The following is a 26762-nucleotide window of genomic DNA, read 5'->3' as shown; positions in this document are numbered from 1 at the left end:
CGAGGTAGAAGAAAGTCAGGCTATGTGGAACATCTATTGTTCATTAAAGTCATAAATCATCCGACTAAGTATAAATCTGAGGTTCAAAGTCAGAAAACCATCAGAACCAGCAAAAGCCTTCCAGGATGGTGAGTGTCTTCTCTTCTCTACATACACATTACATTGTAATTAGAGAACTTATTATCAAGTTACCACTCTAAATGGTATGCATATTCAGATAAAGCTTATCTTACTACATTCCAAAAGCTTTTGACTTTTTTGAACTTACTTTTTATCCTATTCAAAAAATGGACAGGACAAATCAATTTTTACCCAAGCAAACAAGTCAATGCACCACTCCACCCACCTACCTACCTAAATTTACACTACCTTATATAATGTCATAAGACTTCTGCATCATGTCATAAGGCTGAATGTCATGCTTTATGTCAAGGGAACTGCCTTACAAGGTGGCTAAAAGAGGTGTAGTTTTCCTTATCCCATCCTGGAAAACTTTGCATATTCTGTCAGTCTCTGTCTCTTTCTATTCATCTGTCTCTCTCTGTCTCCCTGCCTCTTCCTGGCTCTAAAAACCTATGGAGAGGTGCTTTTCTGGTGTCATTGTTGGGGATTTATACAAAATTGAAGGTATACTGAACCAAATCCTAAGCATATCTGGGAATTCCTTCAAGACTGTTGGAAGACCATTTCAGGTTATTAACTCTTGAAGCTCATCAATAGAATGCCAAGAGTGTGCAAAGAAAAAGGTGGCTACTTTGAAGAACCTAGAATATAAGACATATTTTCAGTTGTTTCACACTATTTTGTTAAGTACTGTATATACTTAAGCATAAGCCGACCCAAGTATAGGCCGAGACCCTTAATTTTACCACCAAAAACTGGGAAAACCTACTGACTCAAGTATAAGCCGAGGTTGTAGTATACAGCCAGCCAGCCCCATATAGTATACAGCCTGCCAGCCCCCTCTATGCCAAGCACATAAAAAAATAAACGTAATTAATACTCACCCTCCGGCGATAATTATTCACCCCGATCCTCGGCGCGGCTTCTCTTCTTTCATCTCTTTGCTGTACTTGCACGTCCATGCGAACTGCCGGTCAGCGCACACTATTATGCGGCGGTTTTGCCGCTTATTACGTCATCAGTGGTGATACCGCCGCATCATATTGTGTGCTGGCCGGCAGATCGCATGGACAAGACTCTGCCAGCTGAGAAGAAATAGAGAAGAAAGAAGAGAGGAGAGGAGCTGCGAGGAGCCGCGCCAAGGATATGGGCGCGGAGGGTGAGTATTAAGTTTATTTTTTTATAGACTCATGTATGAGCCGTGGTGAGGTTTTTCAGCACATTTTTTGTACACGAGTAAGCATGGTATATAATCCCACGTGTTAATTCATAGTTTTGGTGCCTTCAGTGTGAATCTACAATTTTTATAGTCAGGAAACTCTTTGAATGAGAAAGTGTGACCAAACTTTTGGTCTGTACTGTATATATATTACATATTGTGTTGAGAACCTGTATTTTACCACTTGTGCCAGGGATGAAATAGTTATAAGTGGTCTGTTACTTATTGGGGATAACCGCTTGATTTATCCAGGCTAAGTAGGTTTCATCAAAACTCAACAACCATCATTGATATCATACACTGGGAAGAAAGAAGTGCAAAGCTTTCTCTACTTCTTACAAAAGAGGGTATTCTAGAATGGGCTACCATCATTTCCTTTCCAAATCTTTAGAAGCAAAATGGTTTATTGCTTATTTAGGAAATATTAGGAATATTAATATTCAAAAAATGTAAAATTTTTCATTTTATTTCAGAAATACTTTGTGGTGATTGTTTTGTTCTCTGTTGGGATCTTTGTTGGCATCTGTGATGCCGCCTGTGAGCAAGCTCTAGCCCCGGAAACTCTTGATCCTAGAGGTAAGAACATAGTTATTCACTATAGACTGAATTTAGACTTTAGATTTTATTGTAATAAACATCTCTATTGATTAGGTACACTCAGCAAATTAATATCATAATCCTTTTATACATTTTAGAATAGTCCATCAATACATGCAAATAACAGTTGTCAATAAATGGTTGCAATTCACTAAAGAGAAAGCTATTTAACCAAATTTTTATATGGATTGTCCAGGATTATAAAAATTGTCCTATTTTTCCCTCCAATGCTTCAATATGTCCTTCATGTACCTATATATAATCACCTCAGTTATAGGGTTGGACCGGACTTTCAATGTTCAGTGTCATAAAAGTCCAGTCTTGAGATATATAAGACTATTTAGACTTATTTAAGTCTTATACATAAATACTAGCTGTACCTCCCATAGTTTCCTGGGATAGTAAATAACTGCACTCAGCTATAACAACATAAAATAGGTTAACAAAGTTATATTATATATGTATTGAACTCTGTCTGCCTCTTTCTGTCTCTGTCTCTCTCTCCCCGTTTCTCTTTCTATGTCTTTCCATATTACCTCACACATAAGCTGTCTTATACTCATTGCCCATAGTAACCCATCACGGCTCGGCTTCTAACTGCCACAGAAGGCAGCAGACAAACTCTCCCGTATATGGTGGTTAATTAGTGCATTTTGGAAAGTTTGGGGCAAAGATTTTGATTAGAAGCTTAGTCTATGACGTTCCCTGAGTCACAGGGAGCCACTTGCAAAAGTGCAGATTACTTTAGTGGATGCCCACACATATACTCAACTTTATATATTAGACTAGCTGTTAGAGATGAGCGAGCACTAAAATGCTCGGGTACTCGTTATTCGAGACGAACTTTTCCCGATGCTCGAGTGCTCGTCTCGAATAACGAACCCCATTGAAGTCAATGGGAGACTCGAGCATTTTTCAAGGGGACCAAGGCTCTGCACAGGGAAGCTTGGCCAAACACCTGGGAACCTCAGAAAAGGATGGAAACACCACGGAAATGGACAGGAAACAGCAGGGGCAGCATGCATGGATGCCTCTGAGGCTGCATAATCGCACCATTATGCCAAAATTATGGGCAACAGCATGGCCATGACAGAGTGACAGAATAAAACTAGATAGCATCTAAAACATCCAATAATTGACCCTGACACTATAGGGGACGGCATGCAGAGGCAGCAGCGGCAGGCTAGAGAGTGTCATGGCGACATACCCTAAATGGACTCAGGCTTCAAACCAATGGGTGGCAGAGAGGAACCAAAGGAGGTGAGCAAGAAGCGCTCAAATAATATCGGTACATGATAAAAGTTTGCCAGTATATTTTGTGGATTACACAGCAGGGTGGCGACAAAGTTAACATGGAAGCCATGAAAACAACCCAAAATTCTGCCTGACACAGCTCGTTTGATAAGGGGACCATGTATGGAGGCAGTGAACTAGTAGTAGATTAAAGGTGCTGCAGTTAAAACTATGTTAGTTGGATCTTGGCATGGAGCTGGCGCTCCGCTGCCAGGCGAGCTTTCGCCAATCCAAGCCCCTGTCTCTAGGCTACTCCCCAAACAGCACTTCTAAGAACCTTTTGTATAAGATCAAGTGTAGTAGCGTTCTTATAAGTTTAGGATATGGCGGGTGAGGGGAATGTAAACAGATGCGCAAGAAGCGCTGAAATAATATCGGTAAATGATAAAAGTTTGCCAGTATTTTTTGTGGATTACACAGCAGGGTGGCGACAAAGTTAACAAGTTTGTTGTGGAAGCCATGAAAACAACCCAAAATTCTGCCTGACACAGCTCGTTTGATAAGGGGACCATGTATGCTTACAGTTCATGCCAGTAGCTGCACTGGCTGCCAGTCTCCTTTCGAATAGTTTAAAATAATAACCCTCATCCATAAAGCTCTGTATAATGCTGCACCCCCTACCTCTCCTCTCTTATCTCAGTCTATCGCCCCACCCGTGCTCTTAGATCCGCCAGTGATCTCAGATTAACCTCTACCCTAGTGCGGACCTCCCACTCGCGTCTCCAAGACTTCTCTAGAGCTGCACCAATTCTATGGAATGCTCTGCCCTGGACTATCAGACTAATACCTAACCTCCAAAGTTTCAAACGTGCTCTTAAAACCCATTTCTTTAGGCAAGCCTATAACACTCATTAACTGCATGAAGTTTTAACTCTTCTACTAACCCGTCCTGTGTCGTCCTCCCATCTGTTATCCAGCAACCAACAGGCACCAGACTTCTCTACAGTCCCATTCACCCTGGACCTGGTATATAAGATGACGGCTGAGTGGTTCAAGCGACAGCAATTCCATTTATTATATTTTGTTCTATTCCCTAAGAAGAATGGCTTGACCATTAAATATTCTTTTACCTCGTGTTACCCCATCATCTTCATAAACCGTAAGCTCTGGCGAGCAGGGACCTCACTCCTGTTGTTCCATACAAATGTTGTGCTCTGTTACATTACATTTGTATTTGTTTCCTATGATTTGTAAAGCGCTACGGAATATGATGGCGCTATATAAATAAAGATTATTATTATTATTATGGAGGCAGTGAACTAGTAGTAGATTAAAGGTGCTGCAGTTAAAACTATGTTAGTTGGATCTTGGGATGGAGCTGGCGCTCCGCAGCCAGGCGAGCTTTCGCCAATCCAAGCCCCTGTCTCTAGGCTACTCCCCAAACAGCACTTCTAAGAACCTTTTGTATAAGATCAAGTGTAGTAGCGTTCTTATAAGTTTGGGATATGGCGGGTGAGGGGAATGTAAACAGATGCGCAAGAAGCGCTGAAATAATATTGGTAAATGATAAAAGTTTATTAGTATATTTTGTGGATAACACAGCTGGGTGGCGACAAAGTTAACAACTTTGATGTGGAATCCATGAAAACAACCCAAATTTCTGCCTGACACACCTCGTTTGATAAAGGGACGATGTATGGAGGCAGCTATATGGACGACTTTTGGAGGTAGCAATGGAGACAACGTGTGGAGGCTGCTATGGAGACAATTTAATTTGGATAGTGCCTGTATGTGGCAGTCCCAAAAATTTTTCAAACCAGAGGAGCAGGTAGGTGGCCCTCCAGAAAAATAGAATAGATTGAGTGCCTGTATGTGGCAGTCCCAAAAAGTTTTCAAACCAGAGGAGCAGGTAGGTGGCCCTCCAGAAAAATAGAATAGATTGAGTGCCTGTATGTGGCAGTCCCAAAAAGTTTTCAAACCAGAGGAGCAGGTAGGTGGCCCTCCAGAAAAATGGAATCGATTGAGTGCCTGTATGTGGCAGTCCCAAAAAGTTTTCAAACCAGAGGAGCAGGTAGGTGGCCCTCCAGAAAAATAGAATAGATTGAGTGCCTGTATGTGGCAGTCCCAAAAAGTTTTCAAACCAGAGGAGCAGGTAGGTGGCCCTCCAGAAAAATGGAATCGATTGAGTGCCTGTATGTGGCAGTCCCAAAAAGTTTTCAAACCAGAGGAGCAGGTAGGTGGCCCTCCAGAAAAATTGAATAGATTGAGTGCCTGTATGTGGCACTCCCAAAAATTGTTTAAAACAGAGGACCGGGTCGGTGGCCCTCCTGAAAAATTAAATGCATAAAGTACTATAGCTAGAGCCAGTGGGCCCTGTCAAAAAATAGCCAGTTTCCTCTGCTTTACTGTACAAAGAGGAGGAGAAGGAGGAAAATGAGGAGGAGGAGGAGTGGATCAATTATTCAGGTTGAGCTTCCTTTACCTGGTGGAGATTGGAAATTATGAGAAATCCAGGCTTTATTCATCTTAATAAGCGTCAGCCTGTCAGCGCTGTCAGTCGACAGGCGTGTACGCTTATCGGTGATGATGCCACCAGCTGCACTGAAAACCCGCTCGGACAAGACGCTAGCGGCAGGGCAGGCAAGAACCTCCAAGGCGTACAGCGCCAGTTCGTGCCACATGTCCAGCTTTGAAACCCAGTAGTTGTAGGGAGCTGTGTGATCATTTAGGACGATGGTATGGTCAGCTACGTACTCCCTCACCATCTTTCTGTAAAGATCAGCCCTACTCTGCCGAGACTGGGGACAGGTGACAGTGTCTTGCTGGGGTGACATAAAGCTGGCAAAAGCCTTGTAAAGCGTACCCTTGCCAGTGCTGGACAAGCTGCCTGCTCGCCTACTCTCCCTCGCTACTTGTCCCGCAGAACTACGCACTCTGCCGCTAGCGCTGTCAGAAGGGAAATACTGTTTCAGCTTGTGAACCAGGGCCTGCTGGTATTCATGCATTCTCACACTCCTTTCCTCTGCAGGGATGAGAGTGGAAAGATTTTGCTTGTACCGTGGGTCCAGGAGAGTGAACACCCAGTAATCGGTGCTGGAATAAATTCTTTGAACGCGAGGGTCACGGGATAGGCAGCCTAGCATGAAATCTGCCATATGCGCCAGAGTACCAACGCGTAAGAATTCACTCCCCTCACTGGCCTGACTGTGCATTTCCTCCTCCTCCAACTCCTCCAACTCCTCTTCTTCTGCCCATACACGCTGAACAGTGAAGGACTCAACAATGGTCCCCTCTTGTGTCTCGCCAACATTCTCCTCCTCTTCCTCCTCATCCTCCTCCACCTCCACCTCCTCCGATATGCGCTGAGAAACAGACCTAAGGGTGCTTTGGCTATCAACAAGGGAATCTTCTTCCCCCGTCTCTTGTGACGAGCGCAAAGCTTCCGACTTCATGCTGATCAGAGAGTTTTTCAACAGGCCAAGCAGCGGGATGGTGAGGCTGATGATGGCGGCATCGCCACTGACCATCTGTGTTGACTCCTCAAAGTTACTCAGCACCTGACAGATATCAGACATCCACGTCCACTCCTCATTGTAGACTTGAGGAAGCTGACTGACCTGACTACCAGTTCTGGTGGAAGTTGACATCTGGCAGTCTACAATGGCTCGGCGCTGCTGGTAAACTCTGGATAACATGGTCAGTGTTGAATTCCACCTCGTGGGCACGTCGCACAACAGTCGGTGAGCGGGCAGTTGGAGGCGGCGCTGCGCTGCCCTGAGAGTGGCAGCATCTGTGCTGGACTTCCTGAAATGCGCACAGATGCGGCGCACCTTCGTGAGCAAATCTGACAGATTGGGGTATGTCTTGAGGAAACGCTGAACTATCAGATTTAACACATGGGCCAGGCATGGCACATGTGTCAGTCTGCCGAGTTGCAGAGCCGCCACCAGGTTACGGCCGTTGTCACACACAACCATGCCTGGCTTCAGGTTCAGCGGTGCCAGCCACAGATCAGTCTGCGCCGTGATGCCCTGTAATAGCTCTTGGGCGGTGTGCCTTTTATCGCCTAGGCTCAGCAGTTTGAGCACCGCCTGCTGTCGCTTAGCAACGGCACTGCTGCTGTGCCTAGAGCTACCGACTGATGGCGCCGTGCCCACGGATGGTAGTTCGGAGGAGGAGGTGGAGGAGGGGTGGGAGGAGGAGGAGGCATAGTAGGCCTGAAACACCTGGACCGAGGTAGGCCCCGCAATCCTCGGCGTCGGCAGTATATGAGCAGCCCCAGGGTCAGACTCGGTCCCAGCCTCCACCAAGTTAACCCAATGTGCCGTCAGCGATATATAGTGGCCCTGCCCGGCAGCACTCGTCCACGTGTCCGTGGTCAGGTGGACCTTGTCAGAAACGGCGTTGGTCAGGGCACGGGTGATGTTGTCTGACACGTGCTGGTGCAGGGCTGGGACGGCACATCGGGAAAAGTAGTGGCGGCTGGGGACCGAATACCGAGGGGCGGCCGCCGCCATGAGGTTGCGAAAGGCCTCGGTCTCTACTAGCCTATAGGGCAGCATCTCCAGGCTAAGCAATCTGGAGATGTGCACATTAAGGGCTTGGGCGTGCGGGTGGGTTGCACTATATTTGCGTTTCCGCTCCAGCGTCTGGGGTATGGAGAGCTGAACGCTGGTGGATGCTGTGGAGGATCGTGGAGGCGACGATGGGGTTTTTGTGGCAGGGTCCTGGGCAGGGGGCTGACTATCAGCTGACACAGGGGAAGGAGCAGTGGTGTGCACGGCCGGAGGTGAACGGGCTTGTTGCCACTGAGTGGGGTGTTTAGCATTCATATGCCTGCGCATACTGGTGGTAGTTAAGCTAGTAGTGGTGGAACCCCTGCTGAGCCTGGTTTGGCAAATGTTGCACACCACAGTCCGTCGGTCATCCGGTGTTTCCTTAAAGAACCTCCAGACTTCTGAAGATCTAGCCCTCGCCGCAAGAGCCCTCGCCACGGGAGCTTCACTAGTTGACACATTTGGCGCTGATGCACCAGCTCTGGCCCTGCCTCTCCGTCTGGCCCCACCACTGCCTCTTCCAACCTGTTCTGGTCGAGGACTCTCCTCCGTCTCAGAAGCACTGTGTTCACCCGGCCTCTCAACCCAGCTTGGGTCTGTCACCTCATCATCCTCCGATCCCTCAGTCTGCTCCCCCCTCGGACTTCCTGCCCTGACAACAACTTCCCCACTGTCTGACAACCGTGTCTCCTCATCGTCGGACACCTCTTTACACACTTCCACTACGTCAAGAAGGTCATCATCACCCACACACTGTGACTGGTGGAAAACCTGGGCATCGGAAAATTGCTCAGCAGCAACCGGACAAGTGGTTTGTGACTGTGGGAAGGGTCCAGAAAACAGTTCCTCAGAGTATGCCGGTTCAAATGCCAAATTTTCCTGGGAGGGGGCAGACTGGGGGGGAGGAGGCTGAGGTGCAGGAGCTGGAGGAGTGGCGATTTCGGTGACATGGGTGGACTGCGTGGAAGACTGACTGGTGGACAAATTGCTCGAAGCATTGTCAGCAATCCACGACATCACCTGTTCGCACTGTTCTGGCCTCAACAGTGCTCTACCACGAGTCCCAGTAACTTCAGACATGAACCTAGGGAGTGTAGCTCTGCGGCGTTCCCCTGCTCCCTCATAAGCAGGTGGTGTCTCACCCCGGCCAGGACCACGGCTTCTGACCCCTGCAGTCGTTGGACGCCCACGTCCCCGCCCTCGTCCTCTACCCCTAGCCCTCGGGTTAAACATTTTTAAAATGAAAGTTATAACTTTATTTTTTTTTTAACTTTTTTTTGTTTTTTTTTGTGTTTTTTTTTTTTTTTTGTGTTTTTGAGTTTTTAAAACCAAACAATGCTATCCTATTGCTATGGCTATTTTCTAGCCAAGTATGAAAGCACACTACTATGCCAGATGAGATGACACTGAGTTATTAAACAAAATAAACGTAAAATAAAAAAGGACAAATGGCAGACTGTGCCTAATTGAAATCCAACCCCTACTAAATTTTCCCACTTCGGTCTTTGCAATGGATATGTGCGTCACTAAGCGCAAAACACAGCGGTCGCAAGTCTCACTACAAATTGCTCACAATTGGCTAGTAGATGCACTGCAGCAAGTACAGCCACCAGCAGATCAACCAGAAATCAAATATATAACGCTACTGTAGGCGTAAGCCGTTTGGATTCTCCTATGGCTATTTTCTAGCCAAGTATGAAAGCACACTACTATGCCAGATGAGATGACGCTGAGTTATTAAACAAAATAAACGTAAAATAAAAAAGGACAAATGGCAGACTGTGCCTAATTGAAATCCAACCCCTACTAAATTTTCCCACTTCGGTCTTTGCAATGGATATGTGCGTCACTAAGCGCAAAACACAGCGGTCGCAAGTCTCACTACAAATTGCTCACAATTGGCTAGTAGATGCACTGCAGCAAGTACAGCCACCAGCAGTTCAAGCCGAAATCAAATATATAACGCTACTGTAGGCGTAAGCCGTTTGGATTCTCCTATGGCTATTTTCTAGCCAAGTATGAAAGCACACTACTATGCCAGATGAGATGACGCTGAGTTATTAAACAAAATAAACGTAAAATAAAAAAGGACAAATGGCAGACTGTGCCTAATTGAAATCCAACCCCTACTAAATTTTCCCACTTCGGTCTTTGCAATGGATATGTGCGTCACTAAGCGCAAAACACAGCGGTCGCAAGTCTCACTACAAATTGCTCACAATTGGCTAGTAGATGCACTGCAGCAAGTACAGCCACCAGCAGATCAACCAGAAATCAAATATATAACGCTACTGTAGGCGTAAGCCGTTTGGATTCTCCTATGGCTATTTTCTAGCCAAGTATGAAAGCACACTACTATGCCAGATGAGATGACGCTGAGTTATTAAACAAAATAAACGTAAAATAAAAAAGGACAAATGGCAGACTGTGCCTAATTGAAATCCAACCCCTACTAAATTTTCCCACTTCGGTCTTTGCAATGGATATGTGCGTCACTAAGCGCAAAACACAGCGGTCGCAAGTCTCACTACAAATTGCTCACAATTGGCTAGTAGATGCACTGCAGCAAGTACAGCCACCAGCAGATCAAGCCGAAATCAAATATATAACGCTACTGTAGGCGTAAGCCGTTTGGATTCTCCTATGGCTATTTTCTAGCCAAGTATGAAAGCACACTACTATGCCAGATGAGATGACGCTGAGTTATTAAACAAAATAAACGTAAAATAAAAAAGGAAAAATGGCAGACTGTGCCTAATTGAAATCCAACCCCTACTAAATTTTCCCACTTTGGTGTTTGAGGTGGATATGTGTGCCACTAAGAGCTAAACACAACGGTAGCAAGTCCCCCTGCTAATTCCTCACAAAATGGTACTAGATGCGAATAAAAAAAAAAAAAGTAGAACGTTATTGTAGCCCTAAGAAGGGCTGTTGGGTTCTTGGAGAATCACTCCTGCCTAACAGTAAGCTAATAGAACACCCTAACGCTTTCCCTGACCAGCAGCAGCTCTCTCCCTAGCGGCATCCAGACACAGAATGATCCGAGCAGCGCGGGCAGCGGCTAATCTATCCCAGGGTCACCTGATCTGGCCAGCCAACCACTGCTATCGACGTGTAAGGGTACCACGTCATGCTGGGTGGAGTGCAGAGTCTCCTGGCTTGTGATTGGCTCTGTTTCTGGCCGCCAAAAAGCAAAACGGCGGGAGCTGCCATTTTCTCGAGCGGGCGAAGTATTCGTCCGAGCAACGAGCAGTTTCGAGTACGCTAATGCTCGAACGAGCATCAAGCTCGGACGAGCATGTTCGCTCATCTCTACTAGCTGTAGATCCCAGCGTTGCCTGTTCTTCTCATGGTTTTGACACATCCACTTCAGTGGGGCATGGTCAGTGAAAAATTTAAATGTCCTGCCTATTAGGTAGTATTTGAGCGCTTCTTATGCCCACTTAACTGCCAAGCATTCTTTCTCTACAATGGCATACTTCGTTTCATAGTCATTCAATTTCCTACTCAGGTAGACCACACAATGTTCTTCATCTCCTCTAATTTGTGACAACACAGCACCAACGTCAGAAGCGTCTGTTTGCACAACAAATTGGCTGGGCACAAAGAGATTGTTTTAGGCTATGGAAAGCCTGCTCAGTTTCAGTGGTCCATTTGACCATGACTGAGTCTTTCCATTTAGTAAGGTTGATCAAAGGTTGATCAAAGGGCCAGCAGTACTTGCAAAATTTTCAATAAACCTCGTATAATAGCCAACCAAGAAATGATCTTACTTGCTTTTTATTTACAGGCCTGGTCCAGTTTTGTATGGCCTCAATCTTGTTTATTTGGGGCTTGATAACACCTCGCCCTATAGTGTACCCCAGGTATTTAGCCTCTTCTTGTCCAAGGGCACATTTCTTTGGATTGGCTGTCAAATCTGCTTCTCTGATAGAATTCAGTACTGCTTGAACCCGTGGTAGATGACTCTCCCAATCTAAACTATGTATGATGACATCATCTAGATAGGCAGCTGCATATTTTCTGTGTGGTCCTAAAATTCTGTCCATTAGTCTCTGAAATGTGGCTGGAGCCCCATGCAATCCAAATGGAAGAATCACATATTGGAAATGGCCATCAGGGGTACTAAAGGCTGTTTTCTCTTTGGCCTGTTCTGTCAATGGTACTTGCCAGTAACCTTTTGTAAAGTCATAAGTAGTTAAAAGCGTTACCCAACCTATCAATTCTGTCTTGCATCAGGGCTATGTGCTCAATTACAGTTTTGTAGGGAGTGGCCTCATGCTCCCAAGTCTCTTTGCCAATATCCAAAAGACCTCGGGGCTGTCTCCCATCAGGGCCGGATAAAGGTTGGTGAGGGTCTCTGGGCGAAAAATCTGGTGGGGGCCTATTCAATGTAGTCCACACAGGGAGCAGCAATCGCTATATACTGGCAAGAGGCTTAAAAAGCAAAAAGAAAAGCGGGGAATCCAGCATCTGTACAAAAATAATCCAAGGTAGACGACTGTTTAAAAAGTAATTCCAAAATTTTTATTCTTCATAGTTAAAAAGGGCTTGCGCATTAACATGGGCACAAGAAAGCAAGCAGTGCTAGACGCAAAAATTGGCAGAGGTAACGCGTTTCGGACTTTTTTGCGTGTTAGTCCTTAGTCATACCTAACTAGCTCTGACCCGTGGCAAGATTAAATAGCATTGTTAGTGGTGTGTGTGCCTGGGTGGAGGTTCCACGCCTCCTGGGGGTGGAGGGGATGTGTCTACAGATACTTACAAGTTTAACGCTTGCAGGAAACAATAGAATATAACTTATAGTGTTTTAATAGAAATACAAAAGATCCTGTCAATAGTTAAGTCCCTTAGGATAACGGGTGTCTAGACTCAATATCCAATATGCTTCTCTGGACAGAAGCAATTGTTTCCAGTTTTCTCCTCTAGTGGGGCGTGTTACCTGCTCAATAGCTATTATATTCATATTACCTGAATGAATTTCCTTAAAGTGTCTGGATATGCCTGACAGATTACGGGTGCTTGAGATTGTCTTAGGATTCACTCCTGTTATATGTTCGCTAATGCGATCTTTAAGTTTCCTCACTGTGCACCCTATGTATTGTAAAGAACACTTTGTGCAATGTATGAGATAAACCAGGTGTGAAGTCTCGCAATTCATATATGTTTTGATAGTGTATGTGATGTTAGTATTTACTGAAGAACAAAGAGTGGACTTATTCATGTACTTGCATATGTTACACCTTAATCCTCCGCAGCAATAGCTGCCTGTGATTTGTAACCAAGATTTTTTGTATGTAGAATTTGTGAAGGTATTAGGAGATAAAATATCTCCCAAAGTTTTGGCTCTTGTAGATACAAATGAGACTCCATTCTCCAAAAAATTTTTCAGGGTTGGTTCGTGTTTAAGGAGAGTGTTTTTTAATGATGTCTGTGATCTCATAAAATTGGGAACTAAATTCAGAACTAAATGTTAATTAAGGTCTTTCTTGCGTCACTTTAGTTGTAGTTTGTAAATAGTCTGAACGAGATTTTTTACCAACTATGTTCATGGCCCTCTTGCATGATTTATTAGTATAACCTCTGGCTTTAAGTCGTTGAGTAATAATATGGCATTCCTTTTTGTATTTAAACTCCGTGGTGCAAGCTCTTTTTGCCCTAATGTATTCCCCTATGGGGAGATTTTGACTGTATGGGGGGCATGACAGCTAGAGGAGTGTAATAACGTGTTCCCTGATGTCTTCTTGCGAAAAAGGGAAGTATGTACTTTACCACTAGAATTGTCACCTATAAGAGTAATGTCTAGGAATGGGATGGTCTGTGGTTGATACTCATGTGTAAATTTTAGATTGTACGGATTTGTGTTGATGTATTCCATGAAGTTGATGACCACCTCCTGGTCCAGATCCCAGACCAGGAGGCAATCATCTATGTATCTACCGTACCATCTAATGTGCTGTGCAAAAGGATTGAGGGAAGTGAACAAATAGTGCTCCTCCCACAGTGCCATATAGAGATTAGCTAGGGAGGGGGAAAAACTTGCCCCCACAGGGCACCCTAACTTCTGGACATAATACTTGGAATTAAACATAAAAAAAATTATTAGATAACAAAAAAGTCAGAACAGTAATCATGAAGTCCTGTAAAATGGGATCATAGTTACTGAATTTTTTGAGATGATATTCCAAGGTTTCGTTGGCTAGTTTGTGCGGGATGGAAGTATATAATGCGGTGACGTCGCACGTTAGCCAACCAAATGAAGGAGACCAGTCAAAGTCACTCATTACAGCTAGCACAGACTTGGAGTCCTGTAGATATCCTGGAAGCCGAGCAACTAGGGGCTGTAGAAGTTTATCGAGCCAGATACCCAGTCTCTCATTCAAGGATCCCACACTAGACACAATGGGTCTGAAATGGGGGGGGGGGGGGGGGGGAGATGGATTTGTGAGATTTGGGTAAAGCATAGAATGACGGTGTGACGGGATCCTTAGGTAACAGAAAATGCATAGTTCTTTCTTCGATGATGCCCAGATGTACTCCCTCTTCCAGTAGTGACTGTAAATTCCTAGTTATGGTGGGAGTTGGATCCTCAGGCAGCCTTTGATACACATTAGTATCGTTCAACATGTTTTCCACCTCCTGTTGATATAAGCCTTTGTCTAAGACGACTACAGACCCCCCTTATCGGATGGACGAATGTATAGGTAGGGATTGTTTTTAAGTTGATTTATAGCTCTGTGCTCTTGTTTTGTGAGATTGGATGTGGATTGTATGGCAGTGGCTTTGATGGATAGTTTTTTGAGTTCCTTCTCAACAATTTCTTGGAATAGATCCATTTCTGTGGTTCTGGTGTTGACAGGGTAAAAAGAAGCATTTGTAGTATTCACTAAATGAGAAGTGTTTAAAATAGGTATACACTTTGCTTCTTCTGTATCCATGTCTAACAGGTTCATGAGTGTGATGTTTTCTTGAAACAAATTTTTAGGGTAAAAATTTTCATTGCCTTTGCTATTAGTCGGTGTGGAAATTTGATTGGTGTTGGTTGATGGTTTATTTGACTCGATGTTAGAGAATTATTTTTTCACCGTTAGAAGCCGCATGAACTTGTTCACGTCTTTGATTGTTCTATATAAATTCATATGATTTGTTGGGGCAAAGGACAAACCTTTGTTTAGTACCCTTTCTTGATCCCTAGACAGAATGCACGCTGACAAGTTGATGACGCTTGTAGAGTTGGAAGTATTTGTTGTCCTAGCAGGTTTGTGTATAGGTTCCTCTCTAGATGGTAAAGCAGTAGAATTACCAGTTTTTTCGTTATAGCATTCTTGGACTCTAGTGTGATTTATGGTATGAATTATTTTTTGGTTTGTCGTGTTGTATAGGCTCTGAGCTGTGTGTCTTTTTGAATGTTTTCTGCCCGCTCTTCTGGATTTTTTAGGCCTTTGTCGCCCTGCCTTTGTCGTTTTTTGACGCATTAGTTATGTTGGAATCTCTTTCTGTATCTGACACATCGGTGTTGGGTTCCGACTCTGAGGAAGAAAAAGTAACTTTTGGTTTTCTCCTTAGAATCGATTTGTCTTGTTTGGCTTGGTTTCAAATACACTTGATTAGACAGGTAATCTTCAAGATCCCTGTTAAATTTCTCTTTCTTTGTGTTGGTAATTTGGGTTTCCAGTGTATTGAGCTTGTCCTCCAACTTTTGATGTGCCACAGCGTATTGTTCTAGCTCAGAGAATGGTTGTAATTGACTTTGTATCTGACTAATTTCTTCCTGTAAGGCTTGTAATTGATCCTGTTCGTTTTGCACAATACGAGTCAGTAGTTGTATTGAGCAGGAGGACAAAATCTTATTCCATTAGGTTTCAAAATCTTCTTTCTGAGTTGTAGAAGGATATCTTTTAATGCGGAGTCCCTGCGGAATCATGTCTTTTGATATGTAATTTTGCAAGGTAGTGCAATCCCACCATATTTTAAGTTGGTTAGTTGAGAGATCTTCCAATTTATGTAACAGACTGCGCATTTGAAAGTCAGAGTCTTGACTGGGGTCCATTTGGGAATAAAGTGCAAGTGCTTTATACTGTTCCCCCCAGCAATCACTATATAGAGACTATTATAATTATACACAAACCCTACCCCCTATAACTGTATACAGTACTAGGTAAAATAATAACATTGTACTCACCTTCCATCGTTCCCCGATGCCCGCTATCCTCATCTTCCCTCGCGGTGTCATATCATCAAATTTGGTGGGGACCACTTTAAGGGCAGAGTGGTGGGGGCCCGAGGCTCGCGCCGCGGGAGCCCACCCTATGATCCAGCTCTGTCTCCCATACACCAACTGAAATGGAGAGAAGCCTGTAGAGGCTTGTGGTACCTCCCTCACAGCAAACATGAGATAAGTAAGAAGACAATCCTAATCCTTACCATCCTGTGCGACAACCTTTTTAAGCATTCCTTTATTGAACCTCTCCACTAAACCATCGGTTTGGAGATGATAAACTGATATACTCAAGTGAGTTATCTTCAGTAGTTTCTTTAGGTATCCCTGTAAACATATGAAACAATTCTTTTGCAATCATTTTTGCTGAAGTTTCCTTAGAGGGATTGCTTCTTGATGGGGTGTAGCGTCATCAACAACTAAAAGAATATGCTGGTGACCTCTAGTGGACTTAACGAGAGGACCTACCAGGTCCATTGCAATCCTCTCAAAGGGAGTAACAATAATTGGCAGGAGCACCAATGGACTCCTAAAATTTGGTACAGGGTTGTGTAACTGTCACCTTGGGAAGGATTCACAATACTCTTTTACGCATCCCTGGCCAATAAAACCTTTGCAGGATACGGTCTTTTGTCTTCTCATATGCTAGATGACCACCTAGCACACGTGAGTGGGCTAGATAATCTTCCTACCATGTGATTTTGAAACCACAAGTTGTTCAACAATATGTCCATCTACCTTATCCACTCTGTAAAGCAAATTATTTTCCATTGCAAAATGAGGAAATATTTTTTCCACCCAGTGTTCTTGGGGTACCCAATTTATTACTTTTATATCCTCTTGTGCATGAATTAAACTAGGATCCCTGTGTTGGTCTGTCCCAAAATCATCGCTGGAGACTGGCAAATCAGGGAGACCAATTTCTTCAGTGTTTTCCTCTATATCTCCAGCAAATACGTCTAAAGGGAAAACCCTTTCTTTTACCAACGGTCACCCCTACAGCTTGCACAGGGTCAGGATCACCCTGTCAGAAGACATATTTTCATTAGGAACATCCCCTAAACATTTCCCACAGCTGCCAAAACAATGGAAAATCACATCCAACAATAATATTATGCTTCAAATACTTCACAACTCCTACTTCATGGCGTACTGTCACACATGGACTTTCAACTGACACTATAGCAGTGGGGTACTCTCTGGTATCCCCATGTATACAGATGACACCCATCTGTTTGTCAGGTTGTTAGTGTCCACCAAGCTGGCTTTGAACAGAGTCACCAAAGCCTCCCGAGTCCAGCAGAGCATCAACAGAATGTCCTTCAAGAACCACATGGCAAGTTTGTTGTTACATTTGGAGAAAATGAGGCAGAGTAGGAGGGTCTAGCAAGCAAGGATTTTCTCCGCCCACTATCACACTCTGTAGGCTCATCCACAAGGGGACAGTTGGCAGTAACATGTCCCAGTCCTTGACACCACCAAACAACGTTCTTTCCACTTATCGGTTGCTTAGGGCTAGCTGGGCTTGATAGCCTAGCTACAAAGTCAATCCCAGTTACTACTTTCTTGGCCTGTTTTACCCCCTTAATATAAGGAACAGTCTTACCAAGTTCAGAGGTCTTTTGGCTTGGGGTTGCCTCTAAAGAAGTGACATCATGTAGAAAGTCCTCTGTATTTACAGGTGGCGTTCCACCATCTCCACTAGCTGATCCACATCTTTGAGCTCTGTTTGTCTTACACAGCGTTGAATCCAAACTGGTTAGACTGGTGCCACACGCACCGCTTTGTCTGCGTTTGAAAACGCAAACAAAGCCGCACCCAGCTGGGCGTGCCTCGGCCTGATCGCATCGGCATTTCTATGGTAATGCCTGCGATCGGGAATGAGCCGCCGGTGTTTTGATTTAATTTAATGCATAGAAACGCCGATGCGACTGGCCGCGGCCCGCCCTGGTGGGTGCGACTTTGTCTGCATTTGCGTTTTAAAACGCAGACAAAGCGGTGCGTGTGGCACCAGCCTAAGGCTCTAATAAACCTGTCCAGGAACACTTTTTACACAACTTATAATGCTGAAGTGAGCTCAGGCTGCAGCCACTTTTTAGCCAGATGAAACAGGCCATACATTTGGGATCTTACTGGTTTATCCAACTGAAATGTCCAGGTATGTACCCTTTGTGCTCTGACAGCATGTGTAAATCCTAGACGAGCAAGGATTTTGGCTTTCAGCTTAGGGAATTGTCTGGCATCCTGCTCACTTAAATCAAAGTAGGCTTTCTGGGACTCACCACTGAGGAATGGAGCCACATCATCTGCCCACTGGTCGGCTGGAAGATTCTCCTGCAACACCGCTCTTTCAAATATGGTGAGGAACGCTTCCACATCATCCTCAGGGGTCACGTTTTGGAGAGAGGCTTGCACTCTATTCTTAGCTGAAACGGTTTGTGCCTGCACTTGAGGTCTTTCAGATAGCACTTTAACCTAGTAGAAAAAACTCTTTTGTGACCGGAGCTCAAAAACGAAAAAGACGATCCATGCACGTTTCCTCCTTATTTGTGCACCAAACACAAGGGATCACTTTCAGGGATAAGTCACCATTCAGACCAGAAACCGTCAATATTTTCACTCCTGTCCTAGTCTCCTCCACTCACTGTATATAAGAGACATATCCAGACATAGTGTAGACAGTTTCAAACTTTTAAAACTTTTATTTCCAGTTCTACTCACATATGTAGATAAAAAATGCGCATATCACAAATAACTGCACAAGGACGCCAATCCTTGCCTGACCCAGGATTTCGCCTCTGTGCTTCTTCCGGGGCATGATTAGCGTCCATCCTCTAGCTTTATTTATACAAAACTGTTTCTACATAAAATACGTTTTCAATTTCATACATAAATCATATACATTTAAAAAACAAGGAACACGGAATACATCTGATTTGAACAAGTTATCTAAATAAGGAAAACACTTTAAACGTACATACACATCAGGCTAAAAATTCATGTTTGCTAGTTTCTCCAAGCCACCTGGAGGTCAATCTCTGTTTTCAAACTATCATCCAATCACAGGGAGTGCTGAGCCAGGCCCCTCAACCTGTCATTCAAAGTCACGTGGGTATTACTCAATTAGCCCAATAGTGTGCTTCACTCACTACATAGGGAGTTGGAGAAAAACAAAACCTTCTTTTGTTTTCATTGTATCTGGGAAATGTTGAGCTAGAGATGTTGTATAAACTCTAGCGTATTAATAACAGAAAAACATTTTTTACTTTTATATACATATTTTCTTAAAACAAAGATTACTACAAATACATTTTACACATATTCCTATTTTTACAACCTGTGATCACAAACATCCTTAATGTCTAGTGCTACATTATAAAGCTAAATTCCTTTGCGTCTGTCCATCATGATACTAAGCTAATATTAAAGTGCATTAGATAAAGTGCTTCATTCATTTCTACCTATATTTTTGTAAAGGTGCTTTATTTATCCCTACCTGTATCACTGTTACAGTGTTAAAGTGCTTCAATGTGGACTAGGTCCCTACCTATATCAGTGTGAGCTAGGTCCCTACCTATATCTCTATTCAAATGTTGAAGTGCTTCAGTGTGAACTAGGTCCAATTTATTTATCACTGCATCTACTTAGACACATTCAAACGATGTGTCACTCAAAACCCATAGACCTTAACCGCTTAAGGCTCAGCCTGATTTTTTGGATTCTGACTTGCTTCGCTTTATATGGTTATAACTTTTGAACACTGTTACTTATCAAAACGATTCTGAGATTGTTTTTTCCCCACATGTTGTACTTCATTTTAGTCTGTAAATTTTGGCAGATAAGTTTTGCGTTTATTTACAAAAAAAAGAAAATATGATAAATTTTTTGAAAAATTTGCCATTTTCGAAATTCTAAATCATTGCGTTTTCAGGCAGATAGATTTACCACCTAAATAAGTTGCTGCATAACATTTCCCATGTGTCTACTTTACATTTTCATAATTTCTGAAATGTCTGGATAATTTATTTTGATGTCACGCGGCTTACAAATAGAATATCGCTTTTCCGGATTTTCAGAATTGACTATTTTGGGGATAAATACAGTTTTGAATGAAATTTTACATATTTAGCATCAAAACCCCCTATATAATCTACCCATTTTCAAATCTGCACCCCTCAAGCTATCAGACACAGCTTTTACGAAGATTGTTAACCCCTTGAGATCTTCATAGTAATTGAATCAAAATGGAGGTGAAATTTAGAATGGTCATATTGTTCCCTTATACGTTCATTTAGCACTAACATTTACACATTTCCAAAATATAAAAAGAGAAAACCCACCATACAATTTGTTCTTCAATTTCTCCTGAGTACAGAGACCCCCCACATGTGGCTGTGACTTGTTTTATGGGTGCACAGCGAGGTGCAGAAGAGAAGGAGGGCGCTGCAGCTGCCAGGATTTTAGTTTCCTCATTGGCCCCTTTTGAAGGCTATAAAATTTTCGCTTTTCCGTTATTTGGGCCATGTGACAGCATTTTTTTTGCGGGATGAGATGCTTTTTCCATTGTTACCATTTTGGGGTTGGTATCACCTATTGTTGAAAATTTAGGAACTTTTTTTGAGGGCAGGAGTAGAAAAGCATCAATTCTGTACTGGATTTTTTACTTTTTTTTTTTGGTGTTCACCGTATAGACTAATAATCATGTTATCTTTATTCTATGGGTTGATACGATTACGGGGATACCAGACATGAATATATTTTCTTACGTTTTACTAAATTTGTCAAACAAAACCCTAATGTGGGGAAAAATCTATCATTTATGTATTGCCATCTTCCAAGTGGCATAACATTGTTACTTTTTTGGCTACGGAGCTGGTTGATAGCTTGTTTTTTGCGGGACATGTTGTACTTTGCACCAGTATCATGTCTGAGTACATATAGTTTTTTGATCGCATTTTATAGCATTTTTTGTGGGATTGAAAAGGTAAAAATCATAATTTTTGGAGGGTTTATAACAGTTTTTTTTACGGCGTTTATCGTGGGGGTTCAATAATGATTTACTTTTATTCTACAGGTTGTTACGGACGCGGTGATACTATATATGTGGGGTTTGTGTTATGATTTAGACTTTTTTTTTAGTTATATGTCTCTTTATATGTTTTGGGGGTTTGGGGCATTTTTAGTGATTTATGACTTTATTTTTTTATTGAATAACTTTTTTTTTACTTTTATACCATGGGATATGAACAAGCAATCATCTGATTGCTTGTTCATGATAATATTCTGCAATACTGATGTATTGCAGAGTATTATCAGTGTCAGCCTATACACTTGCATAGGCTGGCACTGTGCCAGTAAGATGACGTCACAGACGCCATCTTACTGGCAATTCTTGCAAGTAACTCTGGGGTCCAGATCGATATAGCAGCGATGGTGGGGGAAAGACCCCCCAGATGCTTGTTAGATGCCGCGGTCGCGCTGACCGCGGCATTTAACGGGTTAAGCACCCGCGATCGGAGACAACTCCGATCGCGGGTGTTACACTGGGGTGCTGGCTATTAGTTACAGCCGGCACCCCGTGTTTCCGATGCCGGTTCGGCTCTGATCCAGAGCCGAGCCGGCATAAGCGCCGTGGCGGATATATCCGCCACTGAGCGCTAAGTCACTGCGCTCCGTGGCGGATATATCCGCCACGGAGCGTGAAGGGGTTAATGCATATAGTGAAATCTAGCACTCCCTGTGATTGGATGATAGTTTGAAAACAGAGATTGACCTCCAGGTGGCTTGGAGAAACTAGCAAACATGAATTTTTAGCCTGATGTGTATGTACGTTTAAAGTGTTTTCCTTATTTAGATAACTTGTTCAAATCAGATGTATTCCGTGTTCCTTGTTTTTTAAATGTATATGATTTATGTAAGAAATTGAAAACGTATTTTATGTAGAAACAGTTTTGTATAAATAAAGCTAGAGGACGGACGCTAATCATGCCCCGGAATAAGCACAGAGGCGAAACCCTGGGTCGGGCAAGGATTGGCGTCCTCGTGCAGTTATTTGTGCACATTTTTTATCTACATATGTGAGTAGAACTGGAAATAAAAGTTTTAAAAGTTTGAAACTGTCTACACTATGGCTGGATATGTCTCTTATATACAGTGAGTGGAGGAGACTAGGACAGGAGTGAAAATATTGACGGTTTCTGCAGCCTCCACCATTTGTAAAGGAATTAGCTGTGGGATTGCCGTCTCCTGGGATAGACAAGCACTTTTTGGCACATCACAGTCACAATCCACTTCAAACAAGTTGGGTGCAACTGGCCGCAAACAGTTTTATTAGCTTCTTTAAAATGAAAAAACAAAACAATACAGAAATAAAATCCTAGGCCGTCTGGCCACTAACTATACAATACACAGTAGTTTCCTCACTACCAAGAAACTGTACAGCTTCCCAACCCCAGCCTATAGCAATTGGCAACTCACATATAAGGTTTCCCAGGAGCAGAGACAGAGACACCTCTGGTGCAGCTTCTGAGGCTAGCGCCACACGTAGCGCTTTGTCTTTGTAGCGCTTTGTTTAACGCGAAACACCAGCGGCTCGTTCCCGATCGCAGGCGTTTCCATAGAAACGACGATGCGATCGAGCCGAGGCCCGCCCCGGGCGCTTGCAAACGCAGACAAAGTGCTATGTGTGCCTAACTTTTAAAACAACATCTCAGAGCTGCTGGTGGTTAGCCCCAATCACCTCAATCACCTGGAGTGGCTGAGCGAAGCAGGGACCAAGCCCTACACTCCAAACTGCAGCAGCCAGGTCCTCCAGACCAGGTTTTGGCTTTCTAGAAAGTGTAGGACAGAAACCTAGGGGAAACATGCACACCATTTAACACTTTTCCCTTGGTCTTGTCACAGGTGGTTAATAAGTGTATTTTGAAAAGCACAGGGTGAACATTTTGATTCAATGGGGGACATTTACTATGGTGTTTCCGCCAGTTTTGTGGCGCTCTCACCACATGTTCTGCTCTCAGACCTATTTATTATCTGGCGGCGCCAGAAAAAATGACTTTATCCGTCTGCTCCGACTGTTCTCCGAAAAGGGGCGTGGCTTTGGCGGAGTGGAAACTCAGACACAATTACTATGTGTCGCAGCCCTTTTTGGGCGGTGTAAACTGACGGAAAGTAGACCAAAAGAAAACTGGTCTAGCAGGGACTGTTGGACACATTTCTGCTGCTCGGGAAAGATTTTGTCCCAGGGACAGAAAATAGTCTCGGCGCCAGAAATGTCTCTGCACAGCTCCACAATATTAAATGTGTGTCTTCTTACCGTGAGCAGGTCGGTAACAAAGCCAATGCAGACACCGACACTGTAAGTAAATGTCCCCCAATGTCTATGACATTCCCTGAGTCACAGAGAGCGACTATGCAAAATTTGGTGATTGAAAATGCAACGGTGCAGATTCCTTTACATACATACTCAAACATCCACACATACACTCAGCTTTATATATTAGATTATATAAGGTTTGATAAACATTGTGGACATTTGTAATTGTACATGTACTTTTTATTCTCTAGGATGCAATTATGGAGGAGAATTTCATAAATTTGGCTCATCTTGGAAAACAAATACCTGTAAGAAATGTGACTGCTATCCTGATGGAGCCATGGGTTGCTGCGACATGTAAGAGGTTTTCAATTGGATGTAAAGAATCAGTATACAGAATTAGGCTGGCTACATGTTCGGCCACTGAAATTGGACCCAGCAGACAGGAAGTCCATGCATTATATTTCTGTATGATGCCAGGACTCCCATCCACAGCACTGTTCTCAGTCCATGGGATAGGACCAGCACAAGGGTCTGTTGATATGATGTTTAATTTTGGATGAAAATAATCAGTATATGGCGAGTTACATGTCCGGCCCCTGGAAATAGACCCAACAGACAGGGAGTCCTTACATTATATTTCTGTATGATGAAAGGTCTCCTGTCTGCTGCACTGTGTTTGGTTTGTTTCCACAGGCTGAATACATTTTTGTGTATCTAGCCTTAGGCTATGCTCACATCAGGAAATACTAAATGTATTGATTGATGTAAAACAATCTAAATCACAACCTTTCATCATACATATGAGCTATATCTGAGATAATGTACACTTTTTTGTAGTATATACCCGTTAATGACCTACATATAATGTATTTAAAGCAGTCATTAAGGGCACTTAAGGGTTCTATATATTTCCTCTAATGGGACTCCTTTTTACGGTGCCAAATTTGAAGATGATTTTAGGATGGGGCATCCTGCTGGTGTCAGTTCTGAGGCTGATGTATTGTCTGACGAATGCTCGTTCAAGCAAACGTCTGAATAAAATAAAAAAAGTAAATATAATTTTTTTATAATAATAAATATGGCAGATAACAAAAAAGTCCCCTAACACACCACATTTACATTTAAAAATCAAAGTAAAAAACAAAAAAAAATAAAAAGTGCATATTTGGTATTACCGCGTCTGTAACAAACTGTACAATAAATCATAAGTAATATTGAACCCACATGCAGGCATGCACCAGCTATGAAGCAAGTTAAGCCTCTAGCCTCAGGCAGTACCACCTGCTGCAAGGTAGGGGGCAGCATCAGGGGTGCAGTCCCCCCCTACCTGCTGTAAAAGTTAACACAAAAACCTTGCTGTAATATATAATTTTACACACAATAAATATTCCAAAAGTGTTCTAAAAAGTTTTACTAGTAATTTATCCTTTCAATGTTTCTTGAAAGCTGGAGAGGTCCCTAAAATGTGAGTCTTGGTAAACTTCTTAAACACAAGAAAAATTACACTTAAATTTGTAAATTCTAGAAAAATGAGAAGATGCATTAAACAAAATGTCATTATAATGCAGACATTCTGGAAATGTTAAATATCAGGCTAAACTTATCACTAAAACTTTTCAACTAAAATGAAGTACAATGTGTTACTAGACACACAAGACAAAGCTATAAATCCCCTGGCAGATTTCAAAGCATTCAAAAGTTATAACCAAATAAAGTAACACATGTCACACTCTAAAAATAGGGCTGGTCATATCCACTGAACGCTCTTCCCTTAAGTCGCTATTAGTAATTATTCATAAAGAGGACAAGGACTTAGTTATTTTCTTCTCACTCTTCACTTCTTCATAGCAGAGACAAGCTTCCGAGTGAAACTCCTCTCGTTCCAAAAAAGTTAGAAACAAGTACAGTATATAGAACAGATAAAATTGCATGGGCAGCGGTGCCATATATAACATATCTTGAGTTAACCAGTTAAGGACCAGGCCCTTTTTTGTTTTTTTCATTTCCATTTTTCACTCGCCACCTTTAAAATTCTGCAACTTTTTTATTTTTACACATAGAGAGCTGTGTGATGGCCTGTTTTCTGCGTAACAAATTGCACTTCATAGTGATGGTATTGAATGTTCCATGCCGTGTACTGGGAAGCGGGAAAAAAAAATTCAAATGCAGTGAAAATGGTGAAAAACACATTTGCTCCGTTTTCTTGTGGGATTGTTTTTTGAGTCAGTACAATTACGAGGATAACAAATTTGTATAGGTTTTATAATGTTTTCATACATTTACAAAAATATGCAGCAAAGATTTACCGGCTATGGAGATGGCTCAACCCAACAGGCGGTCGAGAACCAGTTAAACTATAGTCCAAAAATGGAAAGGACCATCCTTTGACTTCTCCAAATAAATATAACATTTTACTTCACTATTTTTGTTACTGGACGGATCGGTATTACATGGTCGTGTTAATATACTAGGAGGATTATGCAGTTACAATACTAATTTTGTTTTTTTTTTTTAAATATTATTGTCTTCCTCTTTTAGTGGCGGCTATCCAGGAAACTACGACAAGGAAAAGTGCAAAATCATCTATGATAAGGACCACTGCCCAATCACCGTGGTTAGAAAAGATGATCCAAGAAAGACTTGTCCACATTCTATGGTGGGCTAAATCCACTGCTCAATATGATCAAGAAAACTGCAATATATACAGCATTTATATCTATTGTATAGTTACAGCAGTTACCACATTTCATGCCATACATTGTTTCTAGCAGAATATAATCCAGTTATAAGCTGAATAAAAAAGATCACTGACATACATGACAGGAGATGGGGACTTGATCAATTTAAAAGCAGTCTTATAACAAAATTATGTGGAACAGTTAATGGTATCCTTTTTCTTGTACAATGTCTAATGGTAGCCATTGCTATAACATGGGTTCTGTGCAGGGAAATGTATTATTCTACCCTATGTCCCATCCGTAAATGGGCAGAAGTGGGGAGCAAAGGTTACAGTGGAATGATATGGCAGGCAGAATCATGCGTCGGATACACTAAGAGGCTAATGAGCACATTCTGCATCGGCAAGGAGAGTCTCATGCCGGGTGTGCAAATGGGGGAATTTCCTTATGTGGCGCTGACTCCAATTCATCATTGAGATAATGAATTCTGTTCGAGACTGGCGGGTTCTATTTTAGGCCTGCTTCAAGCTACTGTAATCTTTGTGCTCCAGCTAATTTTTTTGGTGCACAGATTATTTTTGCCTGGTAACGCCCCGTTTATGAAGGCTACGTCCCTTTGGAGGACAATTCAGAAAAGGAGAAAAAATTGGCTAAAAGCCTTCAGAAACATGTCTAAAAGCATTTTTTGCACAAATTACACTAAAGTCAGTCTAAAGTGGCTTCATTAATTCCCCCAATCGGCCCACTTATGAGAAATACCTCCTATGTATTGGAATAGCAAATAGGTCACATTTGACTTCAGATCTACTCCAGGATGAAG

General features: G+C 42.7%; 1 protein-coding gene across 2 annotated transcripts; it reads left to right on the top strand.

Annotated features, from left to right (window-relative positions):
- LOC140105801 (beta-microseminoprotein-like) lies at positions 1–26762 on the top strand. 2 transcript variants are annotated; one of them, XM_072129899.1, is made up of 4 exons: positions 1–128; positions 1816–1918; positions 23513–23618; positions 25803–26756. In XM_072129899.1, the coding sequence occupies exons 1-4, from the start codon at positions 126–128 to the stop codon at positions 25927–25929; spliced, it is 339 nt and encodes a 112-aa protein (XP_071986000.1). In that variant the 5' UTR covers positions 1–125; the 3' UTR covers positions 25930–26756. The 2 variants fall into 2 exon arrangements, with proteins under 2 accessions (XP_071986000.1, XP_071986001.1); XM_072129900.1 differs by lacking the exons at positions 1–128; positions 1816–1918 and adding an exon at positions 18023–18104 and having other exon boundaries at positions 25803–26762.

The sequence above is a fragment of the Engystomops pustulosus genome, chromosome 11, assembly GCF_040894005.1.
Source record: "Engystomops pustulosus chromosome 11, aEngPut4.maternal, whole genome shotgun sequence".
Classification (NCBI taxonomy): Eukaryota; Metazoa; Chordata; class Amphibia; order Anura; family Leptodactylidae; genus Engystomops; species Engystomops pustulosus.
Note: the sequence above shows the minus strand (reverse complement) of the source record. Positions and strands in the feature narration are given on the sequence as shown.